Consider the following 24,664-nt stretch of genomic DNA (forward strand, 5'->3'; position numbering starts at 1 on the left):
CATCTCATTTGCTGGCATGGATTTTTATTTACGCTACTTAGGAGAGTAGCAAGCTAAAGAAAAAGAAAATGACACAAACTAAGTTTTTGTTATAGAATACAACTTTCATCAAATGTAACAGAATCGTCATCACGTCACGGTGGGTGCGATGAGACCTTTCAAGAATTGGTTTTTTTTTTCAGAAGTACATCGATTTCACCAAATATAGGAAGTGGAGAAGACGTATGATATTTCACTAGGGCTTGTCTAAGGTCAAATGTTTAGAATCGGGAGAAATGGTTTTTTTTTTTTCGGCTTCAAAACTTCAAGTTTGCATGACTTTGCATACAGCAGAACACACACTGAGATTATTCCTGGCGGGATACGCTCAGAAAGCATGCAACGAATCACTCAGATGTCCATGTTTCCAGGCTAAACAAAGTCACGTGGATAGGGGGTCTAAGCTGAAGTTGACAATAAGCCACTGCGAGTTAAATTTTAATAAAATCTGGTACACTGAGTATATCTGATTGCACATAAACATAACAATTTGAATTCCCCAGACTAAAGACACTGTTGCTATACCTCGTGACTCGGGGCAAGCTTTTGCTAAGCGACCACCATCTCTGGAATGGACTGGTTCATATGTGCCCTTCTTTCCCATTGAGAACAGTGTATTGCTGCAAGGCGTCTCTTATGTAACTAAGCAAAAGCTTGCCCCGAATCACGAGGCATAGCAACAGTTGTTTTAGTAAGGAGAATTCCAATTGTTATGTTCACATGAATTTAAAGAACTCAATGTACCAGATTTTATTCAAATTTAACTCGCAAAAGGCTTATTTCCAAAGGATGAAGGCACCAGCCTGAGTATCGAAAATGTTTGATTCCTGCATCACCAGAAGTACACTACACAGGTTATTAAGCCCAATCCTGAATAAAACCCACGCCCATTCAGGTTGTCGCTAGCTATTCATGTATAAGAAGTTTAATTGCAACATCTTGCTGACATCATAATGAATGCAACTTGAAACGAGCTGCCACGTCGAGTATAAACGTGTGGAAAACGTTTATTGTTACTACACAATTCAGGCTCGGTAGAATTCATCCTTAATGAAAAAATCCAAACAAACCACTCTGTAGAAAGAAAAAATATAGTCAGTCCTACAATGAAACTGAACAAATGCGACGATCGTACTTGAGTAACGGTCATAAAGCCTCAATGACTTCACAATTAATTCTCTTATTAGATAACATGCAGTTAAAAGAAATTACCAAAAATACGAAATTAACATTCATACAAGAACTAAAATCTAAAGGTGGTGCAAGTAAAAGGATCATTGGCTACAAACGTCAAAAAACAGTATCTTTTTACAGAGACGAAACAAGTATTGAATCGTTCACTTTTATAGCTATTAAAAACCATTTTTTTTATCTTACTTTCTATACTGTATGATGATGTAAATTCTAGTGGAATCCTATTCTTATCATGCTGAATTTGATTGTATACGTTAGATATTAAATCCTCAAAATTTATACTTAGATCCCTCACACACCTTGTCCGACACACAGTTAAAACTTCCCCAAACCAATTAGGTCATATAAAACAAGTAGTTTTGGGGACAGACTTTGTCGTAATTCTGTATCAGTCTACAGAATCTGTTGAGAAACAAATTTTTTGTGAAAACAGAAATGTCATAAAGCCGCTTGAGATGCATTGCGGACTACGATGAACATGTATAAACTTCAATGGTGCGAAGCTATAGTGGTTAAAAATCAGGGTTTTTTTTAGCCTCTTCTCCCTTTTCAATGAAAATTGTGAGGGGCAAAATTAATTTGAAACTTGAACACGGTAAGTCACTAACTTCAGTCTTTAAAAGGCTGATAATGTAAAGCTGATGGCCTACTTTATTACTGTTTTTCAATTCTCCACAAAATTATTTTTATTAAAATCTTGTAAACATGCTAAGATGTAAATTTGGATACAAAACCATAACGCCTACTTCGAGCAGGTGGCCCTGAATTGACATACCTCCTCACAAATTTGTTTTAGACTGGTTATGTTGAAGTCTGAACTCTTAGATAACAGGTACTGAAGGCAAATAAGGATGTGTCAAAAATGAAGTGGCTGCGCCTGATGAAACACGCACGTCTATGGGAGGTTGGAGAAGAGCTGCAGCCGCACCTCTAACATTTGGTCAGTCCGGCCAGATTTGCGGATGAGTGGAAAGCTCGGCAAAAACAGCCCAGTCATTTTAAAAGAAACCTGCTGAAATGTTACGTCGACGTTTCGTTTAGTTTGCTCCGACTGGACTTCATTAGGATAGCGACCTCTTACGACGGACACTGAGTCAGGACTAACGTATACGGGATAAACAATTCAAGTCGCCTTGCTGTTTCACGGTTGAGTTCATTGCCGATCTTGCGGGTAAGACTTTGTCAGAGTAGCTGGTGCCAAAATTTCGTTCAATCATATGGAGTTGACAGCTATTCCTGGAACGGTCGTGTAATGTACTAGCCTTACACTACATTTATTTACATATTTGTTTTAATCCTACATTACACAAAGAATTACACAACTGAACTTGGATAAAAAAAAATACGGAAATCGTATATAAAAGGGACACAACCAACTTTGTTTTAGTTTTTTTGTGTTTCAAATAATACTATCTTACTATGAGGAGTTAAACTAAGAAGCAGATTCTCCCCAAACCCTATATACACTAGATTTTTCTCACTGAAAACAGCAAGTCCTATTTAGCCGCGGCGATATTGCTCTGGCGAGATAGCAATTTGTCAAAAAAAAAAGGTTGTGGCGTTTTTACGCCACCGTAATAAATGGTCAGTGTTGCAGTCTTTTATAGTTGTCGAATAAATGACGTCAAATAACCAGGTATAAATAACCAAGTACCGTGGCAACACGTGACCGCCTAAAATGTGTTAGTCATATATCATGTACTTTATTCCATAGTTGTGTTCATGATACCAGCTAGCACCTTCCAAGTGTTACCCCAAGCCTCTTGGACATCCGAAGTAAACGCCTTGGGTGGCAGACCGTTTCTCGCAGAGTACATGAAGGCTTCCATTAATGGCTGCACCGAATAGAGAGAAAAAATATTATTGCCGATGACAGCAATTGATAAAATAATTCCATAAAGGGAACAAAATGAACGTGATTTTTTTTTTCATTTTTTGCAATGGACGGCTTGCCCCTTGACACACAAAAGTTAAGTGTTGTGATGCGACATAAGGCAATCACTTTACATCTTGCGAGAATTTTTGTTTAATTAAAACATTAATGGCTGCACGGAATAGAGAGAAAAAATATTATTGTGGATGACAGCAATTGATAAAATAATTCCATAAAGGGAACAAAATGAACGTGATTTTTTTTTTCATTTTTTGCAATGGACGGCTTGCCCCTTGACACACAAAAGTTAAGTGTTGTGATGCGACATAAGGCAATCACTTTACATCTTGCGAGAATTTTTGTTTAATTAAAACAAAAATTCAAAAATTTGCCAGTTTGCGCCTACGATTTGCTCGACGGCTGGTTATCGTACAAAATCAACAGACACACACAAACGAGGGAAATCCATGCGCGCACAAAAAGAATCAAAATCTGCAACTGTTTATGCTCATGCTGGGCGCTTGGTTAGGTCGACATCGCTATTTCACCCATTGTTTCCATTTTTCTTCATTCATGAATATATAGATACTTTCCGGTGTGAACGTGAGGTGTGGTTAGATTTAGCCATGTTACGAGGGTGTCTATACGGATAAACATGACCATCAAGCTTTGGGATAATTTTTACCACCACTCTGAGCTTATTTTTTAAGACTTTTGGTGAGGGCTTTTACTGTGTTTATGTACTTTAATTAGGGCTGGTTAAATTTAATTTTTGTTTTGGCTTAGTTTTGTTCCTTATTTGTTCCTTGTTTGTCCGCCTGTTACTAATAAACGAGTAATACAGTGCATGATGGGGTTCCAGGCTAATTGCTAGCCAGTTCGGCGTTTTGTCAGTACCTTGAAGTGTTCAGGTTTGGCGCCGTAGATCTTGTGCCGCGCCCCAAGGTCCTTCAATACGGGCACAATCTTGCCTAGGTCATCCAGACCGGCGACTACCGAGCCAATTGTCTCCATCACCCCCTTCCCGTGGGCTCGCAGGTCCGGGTTGCGCTTCAGCATCTGGAGAGGTACAGAGGACTTTCCGAAGGGAAAGAGCTCCCTAATAGATGGGTTCTTATCGAGGAGCCTTTAACATCGAGAGGAAAGACAATTCAACTGTGATTATTTAAATCGAATGTAAATCGAACAAAGCAATCAAAACTGAACAAAAGCATCGATGGTACTCTCTAAGAATTATTCAGTACGGTAATCGAAAAACATTTCTGCACAGGATACAGCTTATTAAGTTCACAACGTAGTTTAGTGCCATTTATTAAATAACCGCTACCATGGAAATCTCATAATTTATTATCATCTTAGCTTTTAAAATCGTTTGTTATCATGTACATTTCACCTTTAGGCGAATAAATTGAAAAAAAAAAACAAAGTTCGCTGATGATGGTGCTTGATTGGTTTGAATCAAAAGGGATATTCGTCGATCACCGACAAACCTTGCAAAAATAGCCGCACCCAAGTTGACAGAGTCCTTCTGCATGATCTTCCAGCTGGTCTGGACCAGCTCCTTCTCTCTTGAAGAAATCGGCCCGTCGCCCACATTTCCGTTCTCATCCATACTGCACGAATGATCATTGAGGCAACTGAGAATGACTCAAGCTCGCAACAAGCTCCTTCCTTATCACGATGGAGAAATCATCGTAGTACTTATAACCCTTAAAGCGGTTGAAGTAGTGCAATTTCAACAATGGGCTCCCTGATCTATAATTCACGTTTTGAAGTCTACTAATTCACATTTTGACAGGAATTACAAATGGCCACTAAGTAACCAACCCCATTTTTCGAGGATTCTTGGCTTCCGATTTAAACTCATTGAGTTCCCATCCCCTGTGTACATCATCTTAATCCCATTTTGAAAAAAGTCTACAGTGTAATTACCGCATAGCTCCGGTCATCACTACATCTACCACCTTCAAGACGTTCCTCCAAGCTTCCTGCACCTCCGAGGTGAACACCTTAGGCGACAAACCGTTCTTCAAAGAATACATGAACGCCTCGACCACAGCCTGCGAAAATTACCAGGAAACAAATACTGAACAACTTGAAACTCGTGTATAGCCGGGCAGGCTGAAGGGGTTGAACTTAAATAATGATAGCAACCGAAATAGTACCACGATAGGCCTATATTTTCCACGTATGGATATCGTCACACTGAACACTCATTTGGAATAATATTATATAAAGTTGTAATCTAGTGAATCTCAAATTAAGGCAAGCTCAGTCCCCATGCAGTAACGTTGGGACGGGGTATAGACAGTGACATTCAGCTCAAAGGACTTGTGAATGGAATTCTTGATCAGCTGCGGTTATTATCTGTCTTTTCATCCGCGTCAACTGCTCAACCGGATCTCATAATTGCACTTCGAATAATGATAATAAAAAAAAAGACTATATGGGAACATGCATCGTGTTATTCTTACTGGGAAGTGCTCCGGTTTCGCCCCATACATCTTGTGTCGGGCTCCAAGGTCCTCAATGACAGGAAAAATCTTCTCCAAGTCATCCAGACCGGTCACCACCGTGCCAATCGTCTCCATAACCCCTTTCCCGTGGGCTCGCAGGTCCGGGTTCTGTTGCAGTTTGGCCGGTGGTAGGTTGAGCTTGCCGAAGGTGAAGAGCTTCTGCACGCCTGGGTTCTTCTCAAGAAGCCTGAACAAAAAAGATCAAGAGATGCAAATAGACGACCCCTAAGAGCAGCGGAGAATTTCAAAAAGCATAAAATCAAACCATAAGAGATCGCGAGTGGATTTTGATTCCACTCCATCACACATCAGAGCTATTCTTGTTCCAAATCATTACGCAGTCCCAAGCTGTTTTTGGATAAGAGAATTAATACCAACCTTGCAAACATAACGGCGCCAAAGTTGACAATATCCTTTTGAACGAGCTTCCAACTTCCTTGGACAAGCTTCTGGTCTCTTTGAGATACGAATTTCTTATCTGAGACGCCATCCTTGTCGCTTCTGAAAAGGACAGTTTGAACAAGAAGAATAACAGAAGTGAAATTATGGGGCTCGAGCCGTATTACCGTTGCAACTAAAGCGCTTTCCAAATTATCCAAAAAAGTTCCGTATTCTTTTCAAAGCGCCAGATTACACATGTAGTTGGAACCTATCCATCAACAATGCGCTAAAGGTTATACTTCAATTACGTCACGTTAACCAACTGAGTATGCCTCAACTCGTCCACAAATTCGAAATAACCCCAGAAAAAAAATTATTGTGCAGTGAATGAAAAACCTATTATTCACAGATGTCCAGTGCAGATTGAGGTACTGATTTGAGGCATGGTTATAATTAACCTTGTATCCATGGTTATAATTAATCTCGTGTTAGGCAAATTTGTCTAAGTTGACAACTCAGCGAGTCACATTCTCAATACAAGGAAGAGGTTGAATGTTTACCTCATTGTGCTGCCCATCGTCGCTTCTACCACCTTCAAAATGTTCCTCCAAGCCTCCTGCACCTCAGAGGTAAAAGCCTTGGGTGATAAACCGTTTTTCATGGAATACATGAACGCCTCAACCACAGCCTGCGGTAGATACAAAAGAAACAGTTAAGACCGGGAACACATCAATACCTTTACGATTTCAGGAAATAGAAAAATTGTTCTATGATCACAATGGCAAATAGTTATGTGCTAGCAAGAACTTACTTTCAATTTAGTAGCCTATGCATCATCATTCTCTAAGCGTGCCTCAGCTGTGTGTGGATTACTTTTCTACGGTTAGGCATAAACGCACACGCATATGGAAGCCTCAAACCAACGGCTTTACGAATTTCACACAGGCGTATTCCTTGTTTCTCTGGCCATGGGCATTTCATTCGTACGTGACCTTTCTCCAAAGTGACATAACACACGTTGGTGAAACTACTCAGGAAAATACTCACTGGAAAGTGTTCAGGTTTGGCACCATAAATTTTATGCCTGGATCCCAGATCTTCCAGCATCGGTACAACTTTATCAATGTCGTCCAGACTGGTAACCAAGCTTCCAATTGTTTCCATGACCCCCTTGCCATGAGCTCGTAAGTCTGGGTTCTGCCTCAGCTTTTCCGGTGGAAGGTTAAGTTTGCCGAAGGTGAAGAGTTTCTGTACAGACGGATTCTTTTCCAAAAGCCTTATCGTGGAAACAAAAATATCACCGTTGGAATGTTTGATGTAGATTTTTTTCCAAACACAAATTTTATGTGTCCAAATTAGTTTTGAATAAAAAAACCTTAACAGGCCTACACTTCACAAATGTCTATAACAGGCTGTTTGACTTGTCACGCCGTCGAGACAAGTGAGTGGAGCTATTTTAACGATGACTAACCTTGCAAAAAGGACTGCTCCCAAGTTGACTAAGTCTTTCTGTATGATCTTCCAGCTTTCTTGGACCAGTTGCTTGTCTTTCGATGAAACTGGACCTTCGACACCATCCACAGGACCATTCTCGACACTATCGGTCCTGCTCGATTAGTATCGAAACAATAAAAGAATAGTGATGCCTCAATAGGCCAAAAAAGCTCATTAAACAATAGGCCTACGCAGTAAATACCCAGTACGCACCAAATATTAACGAGCAAGATTATTTTCGCGTGACGTCAGCTTTTAAGCTCTGTCGAAATGACAAAGTCCTTCTTTGATCTTATAATAGGTGTCTTTGATTGTGCGTGTACGTTTTCCTCGGGCCTTGGACCTAATCATTACTATTTCAGAAGCAACATTTGGCAAAATTGGACAGGAATTGTCTGAACTATATACTAATAAAACAATGTAGCTCAGCATAATATGGAGTTGAAAATTACATAACTATAATCACTCAATGACTCGACTATCTGTATATTCCTTATTGATTCCTTCTGATATCAGCTGGGACATCATACGCAAAGTACAAATGCACCTTAAATCTGTTTAAATTTTCTGAGTATTAATTAAACCTTACTGCTAATTATGAGGATACGTCTTAAAGTAAAATTTAAAAAAGAAGTACCTGAAACCTTCGGGGGGGGGGTAAACCCTCTAATATCGACACCGTGAGCACTTCTATATTTCGTATTAAAAGTTTTAACTCTGTGTTCATCTAGAAGACTATAAAAGTTGTCTGGAAAAGTTAGGCAAAAACTGATGACATTTTCGGTAACATCTCAGTTCAGTGTCCCGCTTGTATAATTCCTACCTCATAGTGGAACTCATGACTTCTGCAACCACCTGTAAGACATTCTCCCAAGCTCCCTGTACGTCTGAGTTGAAGACCTTCGGCGGGAGACCATCCTTCAAGGTGAGCATAAACGCTTCAGCAAGAGGCTGGCAAAATTAAATGGGCGAACGCCTCCTTTGAAACTGACAGATGCTATAAACAAGCTTCAGAACACACATGCAACCGAGATCTCATTTTCAACTTTGCTTGAATAAACGTAATAGGACAGGACTGACGAGACAATGAGACCAGTCAGGAAACCATTCAAAAGCCACATTGTGAACAACAACGGAATGCTTTAGTGATGGTTCCTTTGAATCGTGAAGTCGAACTGAAGGTTCTTTTCACGATCTGGTGACGGTCTTGTAAGGCTTTTTGCGATAGTCTTGTGGGGTCTCAGTTCTGCAATAAATTATGTGAAAAGATCTTTTTTTAGGAAGATACATAACTTTATACGTGTCGGTAACAATACAAGCACCCGTCCGTATGTCATGCGTTTCCGTTCCGTCTGCGCCGGTAGCGTGTATCGTCTTTCACTTTCCACAACTTACGCATACAGACAACGCACACTGAAAACACGTCTACGAAAACATGACTTACATTTATCGAAAAGTATGATCGCCTTTGGTTTAACTTTGTCTAGATATCTTTAAACTGTCTATTGTTACTGAATATTGCAGATATTTAAATTTTTAAAATTCTATTGCAGGAACCGTAGTAATTTACCTTGAAGTGTTCGGGTTTGGCACCGTATGCCTTATGTCTCGCTCCCAGGTCCTTCAAGAAGGGCACAAGCTTATCCAGCTCATTCAGTGTGTTCACCGCCGTGCCAATCGTCTCCATGACCCCCTTGCCATGAGCTCTGAGGTCCGGGTTGTGCTGCAGATTTTCCGGGGATAAGTTGAGCTTGCCAAATGGGAAGAGGTACTTTATGGCTGGGTTTTTCCCAAGAAGCCTGTTAATGAGACAAGGGTCAGACGATTTCGTTGGTGGTCGATGCTTAAATATAGGGAGCGGAGAAATATGAGAAATCTAAAACCTAACTCTGACTAGGACCCTTGCAGATATATTTAAAATGAACCAACAATTCAACAGTAGTTTACGCCATTTTATGTAATGTACAGATACCATTGATTATTGGTCTCACCTGACAAAGAGGGCTGCACCCAAGTTGTCCAAGTCTTTCTCGACAGCTTTCCAGCTTCCTTGCACCAGTCGTTTGTCTCTCGGGGATATTGGTCCTTCGTCGTGGTTCTCAACAAATCCTCGACCAGTTCTGGATAAATTTGGGGGGGGGGGAAGATTAGTCTTATGACCAACCTGATGCTAAGTTGATGATGTATGAAGATGTTTGATGACAAATGATTGGAGCTTCTGACAGTTTGCTACATGAATGCATAGATAACCCAAATAGAACCCAAAGTTAGACAATGAAACCCATTATTTCCCCGTTTTTTCCATCTAAGGAAAATCCCCTTTTAATATTTGACTGCCTAGAAACAAATCAAAAGCCCAAGAATTATTTTTAAGGTTTTACAGCATGGTATTTTAATAACCGCTAATTCATAAACAAGATGTTCCAGATGCTTTAAAGTTTCCAATCAGAGAGTTTTTATGTGACGTCGATGCAACCAACTGTCACTTTTAATGACGTACGCAGTAGTATTAAGAGGGGTTGGGAAAATATTTTGAGAACCGGCAAAGAGACCCTATAATGCTTCTAGCTGGTACATCATCTCGCCTCTCAATGTAAAGTACCTCATTGTCTCGCTCATTATTTCGATAACCGCCTTCCAAAAGTTTTTCCACGCCCCCTGTACCTCTGAGGTAAACACTTTGGGTGGGAGACCGTTCCTCATAGAAAACATGAAAGCCTCTTCGAGGGGCTGGAAATAAACAGTGTGCAGAATAGGTTTAGAAAATCTATCCCAAACTGACGTGCAAACTCATGAATCCTGAAAAACTAAATTAATGCACAGATTGTGTTATCCTGTCTCCTTCTTCACAAGTGTGACGAAACCATGACGTTGTATAATGCTTTCGAGCAGTTTTTAGTTAAGGTTGTTGTTGTTTCCAGGACTACCGAGGTTCCTAATCGTGTAAGGAATGGGCTTGAAATTAAACTCTGTCCTCGATGAATTCGTTACAAGAAACTAAGTCAAACGGATGTTCTAAGAAAACGGGAAAATATTGCTGTAGAATATTCATGCATGCATCGTGCAGGCAAACGCTAAGATGGTTGATGACACTAAGCGGTCATGTCATCAGGAGCTGCTTCGAGATTCAGCGTTCCTGACGAAATAAGAAAATTCAACAGCGTAACTTGCCACGAAGTGTTCCGGGGCAGCGCCGTACCCCTTATGCCTCGCCCCTAGGTCCTCTAGGAGGGGGACGATCAGTTCCCACTCGTCCAGCCCTTCGACCGCCGTGCCGATGGTCTCCATGACCCGCTGGCCGTGGCCTCGAAGGTCCTGGTTGTGTCTCAGCTTCTCCGTTGACAGGTTGAGTTTGCCAAAAGGGAAGAGATCCCTCAGAGTCGGATTGTCCTCTAGCAGCCTAAAATAGTAAGTATGACTTTCCTGTCTTTTGTACAGTAAACTAACCTATCCATTTCACAATTCAGAGTCCCATTTCGCAGTTCAGAGTCCTTTTCTTTTACCTTTCTGCATTGCATCCGAAAGTATTGGACTCTCAATACTGTGTACAAGAGCCCCAAAACATAAGGTATAGTAAAATAGGAAATACCGTAGACTGTATCCAACATGCACTTCTTTACTACCAAATGCTGTAACTTCGTAAATCTTATTCCTGTTTCTACACATCCTCCCCATAGGTATGCCACTACCCTACGGAATGATCACTCTCTATACAAGTTAGTATGGAATTCCATATCTGCCGTCGTGCGTCGTGCGTCGCCCGTCGCCCGTCGCCCGTCGTCCGTCGTGCGTCGTCCGTCGTGCGTCACCCGTCGTGCGTCGCCCGTCGTGCATAGTGCGTCGTCCGTCGTGCGTCGCCCGTCGTTTTTTTTGTCACGATTGCGCAGTGGTAATTTTAACTTTGACCCTTGATCGTTTCACATGCACATGTCCTTGTTCGATCGATTCACCATGCCTGACTCTCATTTTAGCAATAGAACTATAAGATGTACAAGTATTCGCTTTTGCAGTTGCGCCAAACTCCAATACGGGCGATTCACAATAGTACGCCACCAAGAGTTTGCAACGCGTTGGCCAATCATAACGCGCGAAATTTGTCGACCCTTTCCAAACGCGCATTGGGTCGACAAACTTCGCACGGTGTGATTGGCCAACGCGTTGCAAACTCTTGAGGGCGCATTATTGTGAAACGGCCGTATTGAAAGAAGAAAGAAAGAAAGAACGTGTATATGAAATAATACCACTTTGTTTACATTAATAAATTAACAAAATAGATTTTTGTTAGGGTAGATTGTTTTTCTCGATAACTTAGTTACTGTAGACGTAACTTTACTCGATAACAGCCTGACTTTAGGTCTATAGCCTATGTAATATTTCTGTCTGTCCCTGCACGATATCCCACAGAACGGAATGTAAATAATAGATTATTTACAATGTTTGATACCTTAATAGTTTTCATAAGAGACGAACTGATTCAACATTATTTTGAGGGCGGGTATACCTATGATGAAATCTGCTGTAGGCCTATATACTCCAAATTAGACATGATTTTAGTTGCAGGTTGGCTCACAGAAGTCTTTTAAACAGTAACGTTGTTAGCCCCATAAATAATGCTGATGTGCTGGACAACCTGTTCTCATTGGTCTATCCACCATGGCATACACACCCACAAAAACCAACACGTCATATTTTCTGAAACTTAAACCAAGTGGTAATTGCCCCTTAACAATACATTTAATAAACAGTTTGTTATCCACAGCACGTCTAGTATTTCTGGATTTCAAGGAGAAATTGAGAGGACAAGATGGAATATCTGTATCGGTAGGCAGATTTCTTCCTGGAATTTGATGAAAACAAGTCGGCACATTTTTACAGTATGCAAATTAGAATAACACTGTGGATGAGTTGGCCGGAACATTTTTGCTGAAAATGTTTTTCCCCCAAAAACACTTGGTTGAATTCTCACAGAGGCGATATTTTCTTGTCAAGGGGCAGGGGTTGTCTAGCATTATTGGAATTAATTATGTGACTAGTATTTGCTTTGCAGGCAGGATTTGTACTTGCCTTATTTGGAAAAGATCTTTAGAAGTAAATGGAATCATCACATGGTCATTTGTTAAACCCCAGCTTTTGCAGGTCCTATGCAACCCATTTGATGGGCGACGCACGACGAGCGACGCACGACGGGCGACGCACGACGGACGACGGAAAATGGCATGTTTGGAACTGGTACATGGCAGAATTGGGACACAACAAAAAGCAAAATGCGACGGGCGACGGGCGACAGCAGATATGGAATTCCATAAGTTAGAGTTGGACACTGGACAAATACATGTACCAGTTTTGTCTTATGCCTCGAATTAAAACCAATTAACTCTTCTGGGCAAAACGTTGAAGAAAGGTCGATCACAGCCTCAAACTGAGCTGATGAAGTTAAAAATCATGTCTCCAATATCGTAACGATCTTGTGGAAATTTTGGAGTTTTTTACCATCTGAAGAGTGAGTGACAGGGTGAATGAGTAAGTGAATGAGTGAGTGGCTGAGTGAGTGATAAGTAAGAGCAGTGCGAGTAATGTTATACTGACTTTGTCTTGAATGTCATTCTGCATTTGGGGTCTAAGAATTCATTGTGCCATATGGAGTACATACAGTCCGAACGAAAAGTACATAAACTTCATACCGACACAAATGAACACAAGTATTACAGAGGATCAACTCATAAGACAGAAGGAGTGCTGTTAAAACAAACTTAGTTCTGAATTCTATATTTTGAGTGGTATTTATGAAAAGTTAATATTTACCCTCATGTAGCAAAAGACTATTGATAATAAGCATGTGGAGATTAATACATTCAACGGCTTACCTAACAAATAAATCGACTCCCAACTCGACCAGGTCTTTCCGGACCTCTTTCCAGCATCCTTGCACAAGGCTCTTATCCCTGTCAGATAAGGGTCCCTGATCACTAGTTGCGATGGTCCCATTGGGCACACTCTGGCCCGCGTCTGGTCCCCTCCGCTCCCCCGGCATCGCCAAAGCCTGGTCAATGTAGTCGGCCACTTTGGAATGAGTCAAAGCTACGCTGCGGTTGAGATCAAAGAGCAATGACCGGTCAGGGGGCTCAACGTTCTGGCCCCGTGTGGACCTCCGGTGCCTCTGTTTGATCCTGCTGCTCAGTCGCCGCAGCAGAAGTCCAGCTGTCTCTTCCGTTTGTGTCGCGATGTCCACTGTCTTCATGAAGGCGTTCATCTGCCGCACCCCTTGCCTCGTCTGGCTAGCCTTGGCCCTGGAGCCGTTGTGACGAGCCCCATGGCTGGCCGTGGACTGGGATCGTTTGGCCGGTGACTGGTTCGAGCTCTCTACACAGCCCATTCTGGCGCTGCATAGCGAAAAAAAAAACCGAAGAAACAAACCCCACAAAAATCAATTACTCTTTAAATTTTACAGTTATTTTTATCTCATTCCGTCGTGTTGGCAGGTGGTGCTGTGCTATTAAACCTCAATCTATCTGTCTGCCTCTCATGACGCAGAACTGTGCCCCTTCTTCCTCCACAAACAGCTGAGCCACCAGGGAACGCAACACTAAACCCTCCAGGAGAGATGTTGTCACAACGCACCGGTGATAGCCTTTGTTCAAGGCTGTTTATTCAAGCAACCAATATCCACCTGATACGCGCTTTTGCCATTTTTATAAGACGAGCGTTGTTGAAATGTCAACGCCACGTGCTACAAACTTTAACATTCCATCTGCGCAAGATCGTCGCAATTAAGATTCTACAACTAGCGCCTATACATTCAGCGTTCCGTGAGACTGCCAACATTGAATGTGGAGGGGTTCAAGGACCTATACGAACTTGAGACTTTTACTATCAAACTTCAGCTACCGTCTCAATTCTCGCACAAGATGCTTGCTGCACTGGAAGAAATTAAATTCAATCAAGTGAAAATTGGGGGGGGGGGTAGCAACGTGGGGCTTACCCCTTACCTCCCTAAAAAGAACCCTTTCTTTTTAATTAATGAGAGAAAGGCAATTTTTTGTATCCCATTTCTCTCTCCTCCAAAAGCGTGTATAATAGCCCAAAATATAGCCTCAACCCTAAGAAAGGCCAAAACAGGTTGCATTAAAAAAATCATATTTTTTGGCCTCCAAAAAAGCCCCCCCCCCAAAAAAAATGGTTCTGGGTTCGTTTGCAAATAGCCAAATGTCATTTGCATCTTTTAAGCAGGTATAGAGTCTCATGCATGGGTTTACATTGTTTGTCTTTTTCGTCTTTGTGTTTTGCTATCGGTTGTTGGTGTGTCTATTTGGGGGGGGTAAACTCTATCAACCTCAAGAAATAAATACGTTGGACATTATTATACATTTATTTTTAATACATATTAGTTTCTCCATTTACATTTAGTTTCACAAAAACTATTATTTTTTATTAATTATTCCCGGTAATGACACCCAGGAATCCTCAAAAGCACCCTAGGCACTCTAGCTCGTAAGCCTGCAGAAACCAGTCATACAAACGAAACCACGCGCGTGCGCGCAGCCATATCAATATCAAATTCTCCACTGGGTCTTCATTTCCACCTATATGTGCCCTTGAAGGTGATGAATTTCTTAATCATTGCTCCTGAATTTATGGGATTCACTTTTTCTCACATAATATAGCGATCCTAGATTAAGGACTGTTTGCTGTAAAACAAACTTATTAAGTTATTTGACTGTTAATAAATTGTGGGTCACTTTCACACGCTATTCTCAAATAGAATAGTGCCTTTCGGGAGAAAAAATCAAAAATATACTCTTCAACGATTCTTTACAAATCTTGGAAAACCCTTTATGATGGACGTACTTCACTTCATGGCCAAAAAGGGCCAAAATTTTACCCATCGATTAATATGACATGCAGGATCCGCGCGTATCCAAACAACGGATTTCAACCGAACAATAACATTGGCGGGTACTGTTGACGGCACAATATTTTGGTCTCCTGTGGATTTCTGGCGCTTTGCTATGAAACTATAAGTGCTCATCCTCAGAGGCCGTCCGATCTCTGGGTGGAGAATGCCTGCTTGTTGACAAAGCCGACCGCTGAAAGCAGTCCCGGGCTCCGTGCTATTTTCACACGGAGATGGCGTGAAAACGACCGTTTTCATCGCTGGCATTGCATTATTTAACTGCGAGCAAGCAGGCTGACCGAAGGCGGAATGAATAGCCTCAAAAGGGCAAACTCGTTGTTCTTAAGGTGTAATTTACGGATTGACTTTAGCCGAAGCTTGACCTTTCGATGACTGCTGATAGATGGTTTAATTAGTTAAAAAAGTACGCTTCAGTTCTTCCTCAATCGAGGCTATACGCAAAAGCACGCGCAATGTGTTACCCTGTCGTCTATGCAGATAGGTATCAAATTCTCCTCCTTGAAGATCAAGCAAATATTCATTGAATTCTCCTTAATGGCTGATTATACGGGTGGTATTTCACGCCCAGTGCTTTCTTAGTTTCATATTACCCGTTCCTCTTCTAGAAATCCTGCTCTGTCTTCTCAGCCTTCCATGCATAACGCATGTGCCAGCATTTATATTTACACTAACAGCCAAGTATATTTTGAGTTAATTAGTGATTTTGTGCACTCTCTACACAATCCGCAATAGGTCTCTTTAAATGGGAGGCCTGATCGATTATTCAGGAGTCAACCTGCCAAGTAGTAATCGCCTGTCTAGTAATTAAGAGCCGCTGAAATTGTTGGTTTGCACGACGAGGGTTGTCTCCTGGTGGAAAGAAAGAGTGTTGTTACGCCCCAACTATAGCATCAGTCCCAACTATAGTTGGGCCCGTCCCAACTAGAGTGCTGCAGTTGGGCCGGCCCAACTAAAGCAGATAGGTCCTGTGTGCATGATGTGCCCAGCATGTGCCAAAGTCATATTGTTTACAAATGTCATGTCATTGGTCATAGGGCTAAGTGCCACAATTTTCATTAATTGTGTCAAGTGTGAGACACATTGACTTGGATAACGTTGAGACATTTCCCACAGACATTGGTCAACAATAGTTGGGCCAGCCCAACTGCAGCACAACAGTTGGGACTGTCTCAACTATAGTTGGGACTTATGCTATAGTTGGGGCGTAACAGCGGCACACTTAAATTTCAGCGGCGCTGCCTGCAAAGTAAGGAATAAGCATGATAAGATGACACATCTCAACAGCATCGGGCTTTGATGGATAAAACTATATACGAGAGCGTGCATGTTTCAACTTGGCCAAAATATGCCATTTACATGTATTATGCATAAGCATTAAATGGCACTAACATTCGTCTCCTATATCCTGAAAATATCCCAGTATTTTTTCATCGCAGGCAATTTTCAGGAGCTAGTATAAGGCCTACCTGCAGTGAGAATCACCATTCCACCATTGCTTTCAAAGCATGTGAACTGGAAGATGACCTTACCCCAACCGTCCACGCATTGACATAAATGGTTGACGTACAATACATGCATTCTCGAAACTGATCCTTGGGCGCAAATCAGTCATTCATTACAGGATTTCTCTATTATTAGAAGGTATCAAGGCAAGAAGGTTCCAAAGCCAAGCGAATAGTTTTCACGCTGTGCGACTACTAATCGAGTGCGTCAACAACAATAATTTCTTTCAGAGGGGAAATATTTGTTTTGATCCGATTATCGGGGAATAACAGGGGCAAAAAGGAACAGAAGTTTGGACGGAATTTGAAGGCCCTTGGGCTCCGTTTTCATCAATAGGTATTTTATCAAACCACCTGCACTCAACTATGTCTGTCTCACAAACAACCACTTTCGGTAAGTGGCAGGAGTAAATTCTTTTAATCTGGTCGATCTACATCAGCCTGTGGGGGCGGGGACAAAGCATCAAGTGGTGTTCTGGAGGGAGGGAATGTTGATGAGACATCTGCTCCTGGAGCAAGATTCAAAATAGCCCGGTGTCTGTATGACGTCATTAGACTGAGCAGTGCAGCCGATGTGACGTGTGCATCGATTTTTCGTCATCGTGTGGGAGTCCGATTAAGATTGTGTCCTTTTTCTCCCCTGGGCATCGAAACTAGTCCTTTTTCAGCAAATTATTTACTGCTTCTTTCGACATCAAGCACTCTCATTTCTTTTAATGCAGAAACTCGTTTTTTAATGAAACATTTCGTCTTCCTTTCATGCTCTCATAGAACTACCACTTGTTTTTGTAAATTAAATTCATTTTAGTGAACCAGTTCTAGTGAAAATCGGTATCTTTAAAGCAGTACAGGTATTTGTCCCATGTGCTGCTGATTAAAATCTGTAAGAAATGGCAGTTCGATCTCTTAAACATGACCTGCTTCAACTTATTGTTGCGCAAGTCTGGACAAAATGCTACTATTCGGTTTCACTTAATTCCTCCTCTGGATAATAATCCAATTCTTGACAGACGTTTACGTTTCTTAGAGTTTGCAGGTCGGGTTTCGCGCTGCCTCTCTCGTTTTGAAAGTCGTTGGAGAGTCATTTATCCTACTGGACACGGAAGTAAAAGGTAGAATGGGATTCAAAGTAGGGATGGAACCTGAGCTAACTGATCGTCTTTCGAGAAAAAAATACGCCCAGGGGGTTTTGTTTGCGATTGTCATAAAGCTGATCTTGCATCCGAGGGCCTCTCTGTGCATGACTTCCCCCCTCTCGTTTGTCATCCGGATACTCTGAAGCTTTTGGCCAACCCCAGGGAGGATAAAGTAAACGAAAATTAAAGACAACACATTTAAACCAAACTTCCGACTTCAAAAAACTTCGATACTCGAAGGTCCGCTCTTCCGAGTTCTATTCAGATTGCCAGAAAGCTATCTCCACAAGACTTAATGTGAAAACGTCTTGACTCTGTTTACGCATTTAATAAGCCTTGATCTGTCGTTTGTAAGATAAAGGGTAACAGGTGTGAAATCTCGAGAGAAGCCGTGAGCACACAATGGTATAATGACCACTTGAAAAGCTGAAACACTGTACGTAGCAATCATCCATCTTCTCGGTGTTTCTCGTGGTTTTAAGGCCTAATCTAGTCTTTCCAAACAGCATGGTTTTGAGGTCGTTACTGTAACTATGCTGTAACCAAGCTGCGGCTAAAATGCCGATGATGAGACCCACAGACCCGGGTCAAATTTGAGGCCTTAACTAGGATTGGCTGGGAATTAAAAATAATGCAAGGTCGTTGTGTATTTGCAAAGAAAAAAACAGCTGTACATTCTTTGGACAGTTGGGGAAACTTCGACCCTTCCAGTCAAAGTCCAAACGGTACTGTTTTGGAGGAACTCCCCAGAATTTTCACGACTATAGTCGAAAACCTTTCGATAATCATAATGCATCTGCGAATGCAATAATTTTACCTGTTATAATCATATAACAATAGCTTTGCACAGCTTTGCATGGTTTGAGAGGAACGTCACACTGCTTGTCAGTCCAGCCTGTTTTTTTATTTTTCTTGTAAAATAATTGGACGTGTTCTTGTTATTACGAAAAAGTAGAAAATTTAAAACCTGAAGAGAAGGTTACAGGATGTGGAGGCGAACAGAGCCCAATCCAGCGCAGCTAGTCTATAGTCTATAGCTGGTCCGCATCGTTGCATTATTTTGATTTAGACAATTTACACATAAGGTTCCACAAGGGCTGATCATTAATATTCCAGCCTAACCAGTGACCTGTACCAGGCATGGGGTTCAGCTCCCACCGATAATGTTGATTTGCGAGGGCAGTACAGGCTAATTGAAGCGTTGATAACGGGAAAACGGGCCGAGCGCGGCAAACTTCTATACGACCATCTAGTCACGGAAGGAAGTCCATTTTTCATTGCCTTGCTCAGAACGCATGCTCTATTATGTCCCTGACGGTGCAAGCTCGCATTATGTACATGTACTAGTTGTTGTAAACAAAGTGGAGGATTTATGACCAGTTTGACTTGCGTGAGAGTGTCACCCAGAGATTAATCATTACATGAGCCTACTATGTAGGTTTTGGTGACAAACTACCATTTTTAGTACGGTGTAAGTGCTCGATGTCGCCCCATGCTGAGCTCATCAAAGCACATGATGTCTTCGATGGTTTGCTTGGGCGTCTCTGTGACCAGACTCCGATGTAAAGAACTTGATCAATACCAGTCAACATTGCTAGTTAATGTTTGCTGTTTTAGCAGGCTGGAACTCTGTGAAATGCACGTAGACAAGACAAGTTTTGTACGCAGTACGTTGATTGACCAATGCCCTTAAAGTGTACACAACTGTGAAAGATGTTAACCTTGCACTTTACAAAATTGGTGCGCTATTAAACTTGGAGACAACATGAGGACCTTCTACTATACGTGGCACAAAGATAGTCCAGTCACTGTGAAGAAACACCTCCAAAATAAACTGCCGATCTTGTTTGAGGTTTTTTTCCAATTGTTTTAGGACATGGAAGTGTTTTCGAGCACTATCACGCAGTAGGCCTAATTACCGATCATTATTGTGGTCAACGTCATCAATATTTCATCCGCACCCTTTGAGAGTCCACTTTCCTAATATAGCTAACTTAACCGCCATTCATCATTCATGAGAAATGGTAGTCAGGAAATAATTGGAGTGTCAGTGACCCAGCTAAGAACTATTTTTTTCCCAGGGAAGTAACATTGGTTTCAGTGTTGTAGTCGAGACCTTCACAAGACCATGTGCAAGACCATGCACAAGTAACAGGTTGAACAATGACAAAGGAATGCTTTTGTTGCAGTTCATTTGAATAGCTTGTGACTTGAATGCATACTGGAGGTCTTGTGCTGGTCTCGTGTGGTTTTGTGAAGGTCTTAAGTGGTCTCGACTACAACACTGATTGGTTTCAATCGATAAGAAAAAGTGGCATTAAGTCTCCAGTTTACAGTCAAAGCTCAGTGCAGAGGCAAAATATGCAACGCAACTACAATCTTCTCCTATTCCCAGTGAGCCCTTACGGTATTTCAAAACAGCAACGTCATTTGAACAAACCACGGACGTGACTTGGAGTCTGTGCTGGGCTGGGCCAAACCGATAGAGCAGACGTAGCACGCACGTCCGAGTGATCAGTCCCATTGATCCCCATTTTAAAGACAAGCTGACCACAAACCAACCTCGTTCCCATGGATACGATCTTGCCGCGTCATGTTGGTTCCCACCATGCTTGCCTTGCGGGATCTAACGAAGGAACGCGCAAGCAGCCCATGGAGTCGAGGTTGGCCGCAGACATATAAACTCAACTCTTCTTTTTTGGGCATGCACTGTTAGAATACTGAATTGGCTCATTCAAAACACTTCTGACCCATTCCAATACCTCAATACTTGAAAATGAGAAGCGAAATATTTAAAGCCAGTAAACTCTGGGAGGAAATGAAACGATGTACACGTTCAGATTTTTAAATGAAGTTGACACTGTAGTATTTTTTCTAAACAATAAGATACATAACACCTTTTTCAAGTTTCACTGCAGCAGCTAAACCCGAAGGACGCAAATTCAGAATACTCCGGGCCCTTGACAAGCTCTTTCATCCCCATTTTACTGATAGGGTCAAAGGGAATTCTAACTCACTTATAATCCAACCTGTCAACCTCGAAACAACAGTAAGATTGACTATAACATCCCAAACACCCATATTCAAGATCGATGGAATGAGCACATCATGTAGATGTATAAACTAACTAAAAACATCCAGCATCTCACAGTTCCATACAACTTTTATAGCAATGAAACTTCCGTCAAACTACTTAGTCAAACAGCAACTTGTCTTTCAAAAAGCTGATGTATATTTCATTTTGAGCAGCTCCATTAATTGAAGGCGCCCCAATGCTAGATTTTTATCAGTAATTCGGAAATAATGGGCCAAGTTTCTCTCTAGATCGAGTAGGACCCGTTATACAGGGATTTCACATTAGCGCTGTCTGCGCATATCCGCATCGAAACCGAGGCTCTCTGTGCGCCCTCGGACTTGACACAGTACATGCAGTATACATGCAGAAACACGACCATCACAGGGTACGTTAACCCGCGGTAAATTGCTGATATTTTTTCTTTTGATGTTAATTTCCTTTGGTCTGGCTGCATGCACATAACTAAAAATTAATTCAGCCAGAATCGGCCAGGATTTCATGGTGACGAAATTGTTTGCAAAGGTTCAGCGTATGTATCATGAAAGAATAGGTAGGTCTACCAGTATTTAACTGGATGAATTCTAGGTTTTTCAGCAAAAAGGAAAGGCAAGTAGTACGAGGAAAGTCAAAGTCGAGATTTTCTACGTTTCCTCAGGCCGGGGAGTAACGTTATAGCAATGGACCTCAGATCACATCAACTCTCAAGCTGCATATCAAGTCATCCTGAAAGACTCTTCCACCAAAATTTGCGGCCTGAAAAGTCTGAATTTAACATGTATTTTGTGTCTTGACTCCTTACTTTCAATCGTCTGATCTTAATACGACTAAGAATCGTGAGCAGTAGGCACAGCGTCCGTTTGTGGCAGACAGTGCAATATGCATCGTGTATATCTCGCCGTGCCGCTGTCGAAGTGCGTGTGAAGCATATACATACAGCCTCGTTTTCAAACGCGGAAGTACGCAGATCGATGTCAAACGCGTCGTATTGGGATCCCTCTAGACAAGCTTTAATAGATTGTCACTGGTGCATGACGCATTTATGTAAGCCCCACGTTGGTTAAGGAACATACAGAATCGAACCAGTATGCAACATTCCATTATGTCCTCCCCCTGTCAGTGAACTTTCTCACATCTAAGTAGAAGCTGGTTCGTAGCTTTTATGTCACATACCAGACTGAATCCTCAAACAAAATAACTTTCTATAACGCCACTTCGAGTGGGCCACATTGAGGTCAATAGCCTTACCGAAATTGCTAATCAGCTGCTTGCAGAAGTACTCCGGCGTAAATTCAATGTTGTACACACATTCGACTCTACTTTCTGCACAGTTTCAGCCCTTCTTTTCATGACACTTTCCGTCCGTTTTATAACATAAACCGGCTGTTCATGGATAGTCGAGCACTCATGAACGTGGCTGGCGTCCATGTCTGCACACCGCAGAATTTTTGAGAGGAATGACTCTGACTTCGTCTTGAGCACACAAACAATGCATGCTATGTCTGTTCGAGCTAACCTTGTTACGAGTTTTAATGACTATTGCCTAATTGGAAGGCTCACGCCTGGGCTCAGGCCTATATTTTGTAAAGTACATGACATTTGTATGTAAAGCGAAGTTTCTTAAAATGATTTAACCTAACTATGCCGAACCCGACAAGATTCCATGAGTTATACAGTATATATATATATATATATATTTACGGTAACATGTAGTACTCCCCAGGGTCTCTTTAATACAATATTCCCCATGAGGCCACAAACACGACAACAAAGAATCAATGTTTCAACATTACAAATAAACCAGTTGCTAGCCATAATTTTAACTGTCAAATTCTCAGGAGATTTCCTCGTAAAAGCACTTCTTACCAATGTTCTCTAAGGAAAGCTCCTTTTGCGGTTCCAGGTTCCATGTATTATAAAATGCCCCTTTGGGATGCTTCTCCAGTCTTTTCCCTGATCTTTGTTCACCAATGTGATTGATTTGAATAGAAACTCTAAGGTGCTAAAATGGACCATGAAGTATTTTCGTCTAACAAACAAAACAACCAGGAAAAAACGGGCGGGGGGATGAGTCTACGTATTTGAAACAGCGTCGAATGAAGATTTGGGAAAGCTGTTGATTTCCCCTTTAAAGCAATCGCGATGGAAAAAAACGGCTTTGCCGGATTATCGTTAACAACGTATGAAAGCAATGCGGTTGAAAAACTGACCCACCACATTTGGTCAGGTATGCCTTTGACACCGAAACGTGTTGGCTCTACAATCCAGAATTTGAGCGCGGTGACAAAGCTTTTCAAACCACTTTGGGCAATATTTACTCAACCTTAACCTTTTGATCGTCGTCAAGCATTAATCAGTGCTAAAGCTGCGAAAAATTGACAATGAAATCACAAATACACAAACTCCGAGGCGAGGGGGTTTTTTAACGAGGGTCGAGTATGCTGTGCACTGGATGTAATGGGCAGAGGTTAAACATTATACGTTTTATTTTTGTTTTGACGATCTCATTCATCCTCAGCAATACTCCTTCATAAAACACCAGTTGCGCCTCAAGCATGAAACTGATATTCTCTGTCTTCTTGCACAAAACCGTCGAAAGTTGAGCGAAACTGTCGAAAGTTGAGCGGTCTTGTTTCCCGTCATTATAACATCGAACGATCCAACGTGAAAAGCGAGTGCAGAAAACTAAAAGATAAATCCTCCCTTCATTTTTAGCATTGGGGGATTTTTTTTTTTTTTTGAGAACTGAAGCATATTACTAGTCAAATTCATGCGCTCTTTTTTCAGGGACTAATAAATATATACTGCAGCCATTCAGTACACGACATGCCCGACCAGCGCCAATAAGTTAATTAAAACAAACGTCAAGGCATGACTTAAAGATTGAAGTTGCTGTATACGACCACCCTTCAACTACAATTTCTAATTTGAAGCAAAATGTATATATACACACGTCTATGTACACGCAAACAGTAATAGCTCGCCAGTTTTACACGGTAAATATCCGACCTCCCTTCACTTGCAATGCGGATATCTTTCACATTGAGCGGGTAATTCTTTGGTTAAGGCACATGAAATTTCTTCCTCACATTTCGGTGCCCTGGGGCACTGTAAATAGCGTGGCAAACGTTATATCTTTTACAGTACAAGCCCCGACAACAGCGCATGCGGCTGAGCATTTGACAAGTTCACCTGACGATGAAAAAGAGATCACAAATTTTAAAGAAGTCTTACAGAGAGTCCTTACCTGCTTGGAGGACTCCGTTCTTAACTTGGAAGTGAAAGTCCTCCACTGGAACCCAGACGGGCAGCTTCAATAGAGAAATGTCTGTTAAAAAGTTTGTCGCTGAGTGGACGATGCACATAGGAGACGAGAGCAGTCGATGTGCTCGATGTCTGTGAGAAAGACCCTACATGTAGCCCACTCATCCAAACCTGATACCACTCACCATAGAACAAGCCAGGTGAAGACTGACGGGTAAAGCCACCGGTACATTGTAGTACAACTATGCACTTTATTGTTGGAGTGCAGGGGGAGGGGCCT

General features: G+C 41.7%; 1 protein-coding gene across 3 annotated transcripts; it reads right to left on the minus strand.

Annotated features, from left to right (window-relative positions):
- Positions 1 to 1,021: 1,021 nt before the first annotated feature.
- On the minus strand, positions 1,022 to 24,564 carry LOC110979416 (uncharacterized). Of its 3 annotated transcripts, none has more exons than XM_022235189.2 (16): positions 24,368 to 24,564; positions 13,362 to 13,877; positions 10,669 to 10,897; positions 10,100 to 10,227; positions 9,489 to 9,617; positions 9,068 to 9,296; positions 8,321 to 8,448; positions 7,475 to 7,609; positions 7,051 to 7,279; positions 6,564 to 6,691; positions 6,001 to 6,123; positions 5,581 to 5,809; positions 5,039 to 5,166; positions 4,597 to 4,719; positions 4,004 to 4,232; positions 1,022 to 3,068 (listed from the first exon to the last, which is right to left on the minus strand). In XM_022235189.2, the coding sequence occupies exons 2-16, from the start codon at positions 13,868 to 13,870 to the stop codon at positions 2,937 to 2,939; spliced, it is 2,808 nt and encodes a 935-aa protein (XP_022090881.2). In that variant the 5' UTR covers positions 13,871 to 13,877; positions 24,368 to 24,564; the 3' UTR covers positions 1,022 to 2,936. The 3 variants fall into 3 exon arrangements, with proteins under 3 accessions (XP_022090881.2, XP_022090882.2, XP_087004672.1); XM_022235190.2 differs by lacking the exon at positions 24,368 to 24,564 and adding an exon at positions 16,876 to 16,922; XM_087148546.1 differs by lacking the exons at positions 10,100 to 10,227; positions 10,669 to 10,897.
- Between the last annotated feature and the right edge of the window lie 100 nt (positions 24,565 to 24,664).

The sequence above is a fragment of the Acanthaster planci genome, linkage group LG01 (assembly GCF_054643075.1).
Source record: "Acanthaster planci isolate LZ-2023a linkage group LG01, COTS_SCS, whole genome shotgun sequence".
In the NCBI taxonomy this organism is placed as follows: domain Eukaryota; kingdom Metazoa; phylum Echinodermata; class Asteroidea; order Valvatida; family Acanthasteridae; genus Acanthaster; species Acanthaster planci.

Bases quoted from the DNA above. Each gene is read 5' to 3' on its own strand.
- LOC110979416 (XM_022235189.2), bottom strand. From the start codon at position 13,870: ATGGGCTGTGTAGAGAGCTCGAACCAGTCACCGGCCAAACGATCCCAG. The intron at 10,228-10,668 runs GCAAGTTACGCT...GTTTATTTCCAG, and splicing joins CTGCCCCGGAACACTTCGTG to CCCCTCGAAGAGGCTTTCAT. The intron at 4,233-4,596 runs GTTTGTCGGTGA...TCGATGTTAAAG, and splicing joins GGTGCGGCTATTTTTGCAAG to GCTCCTCGATAAGAACCCAT.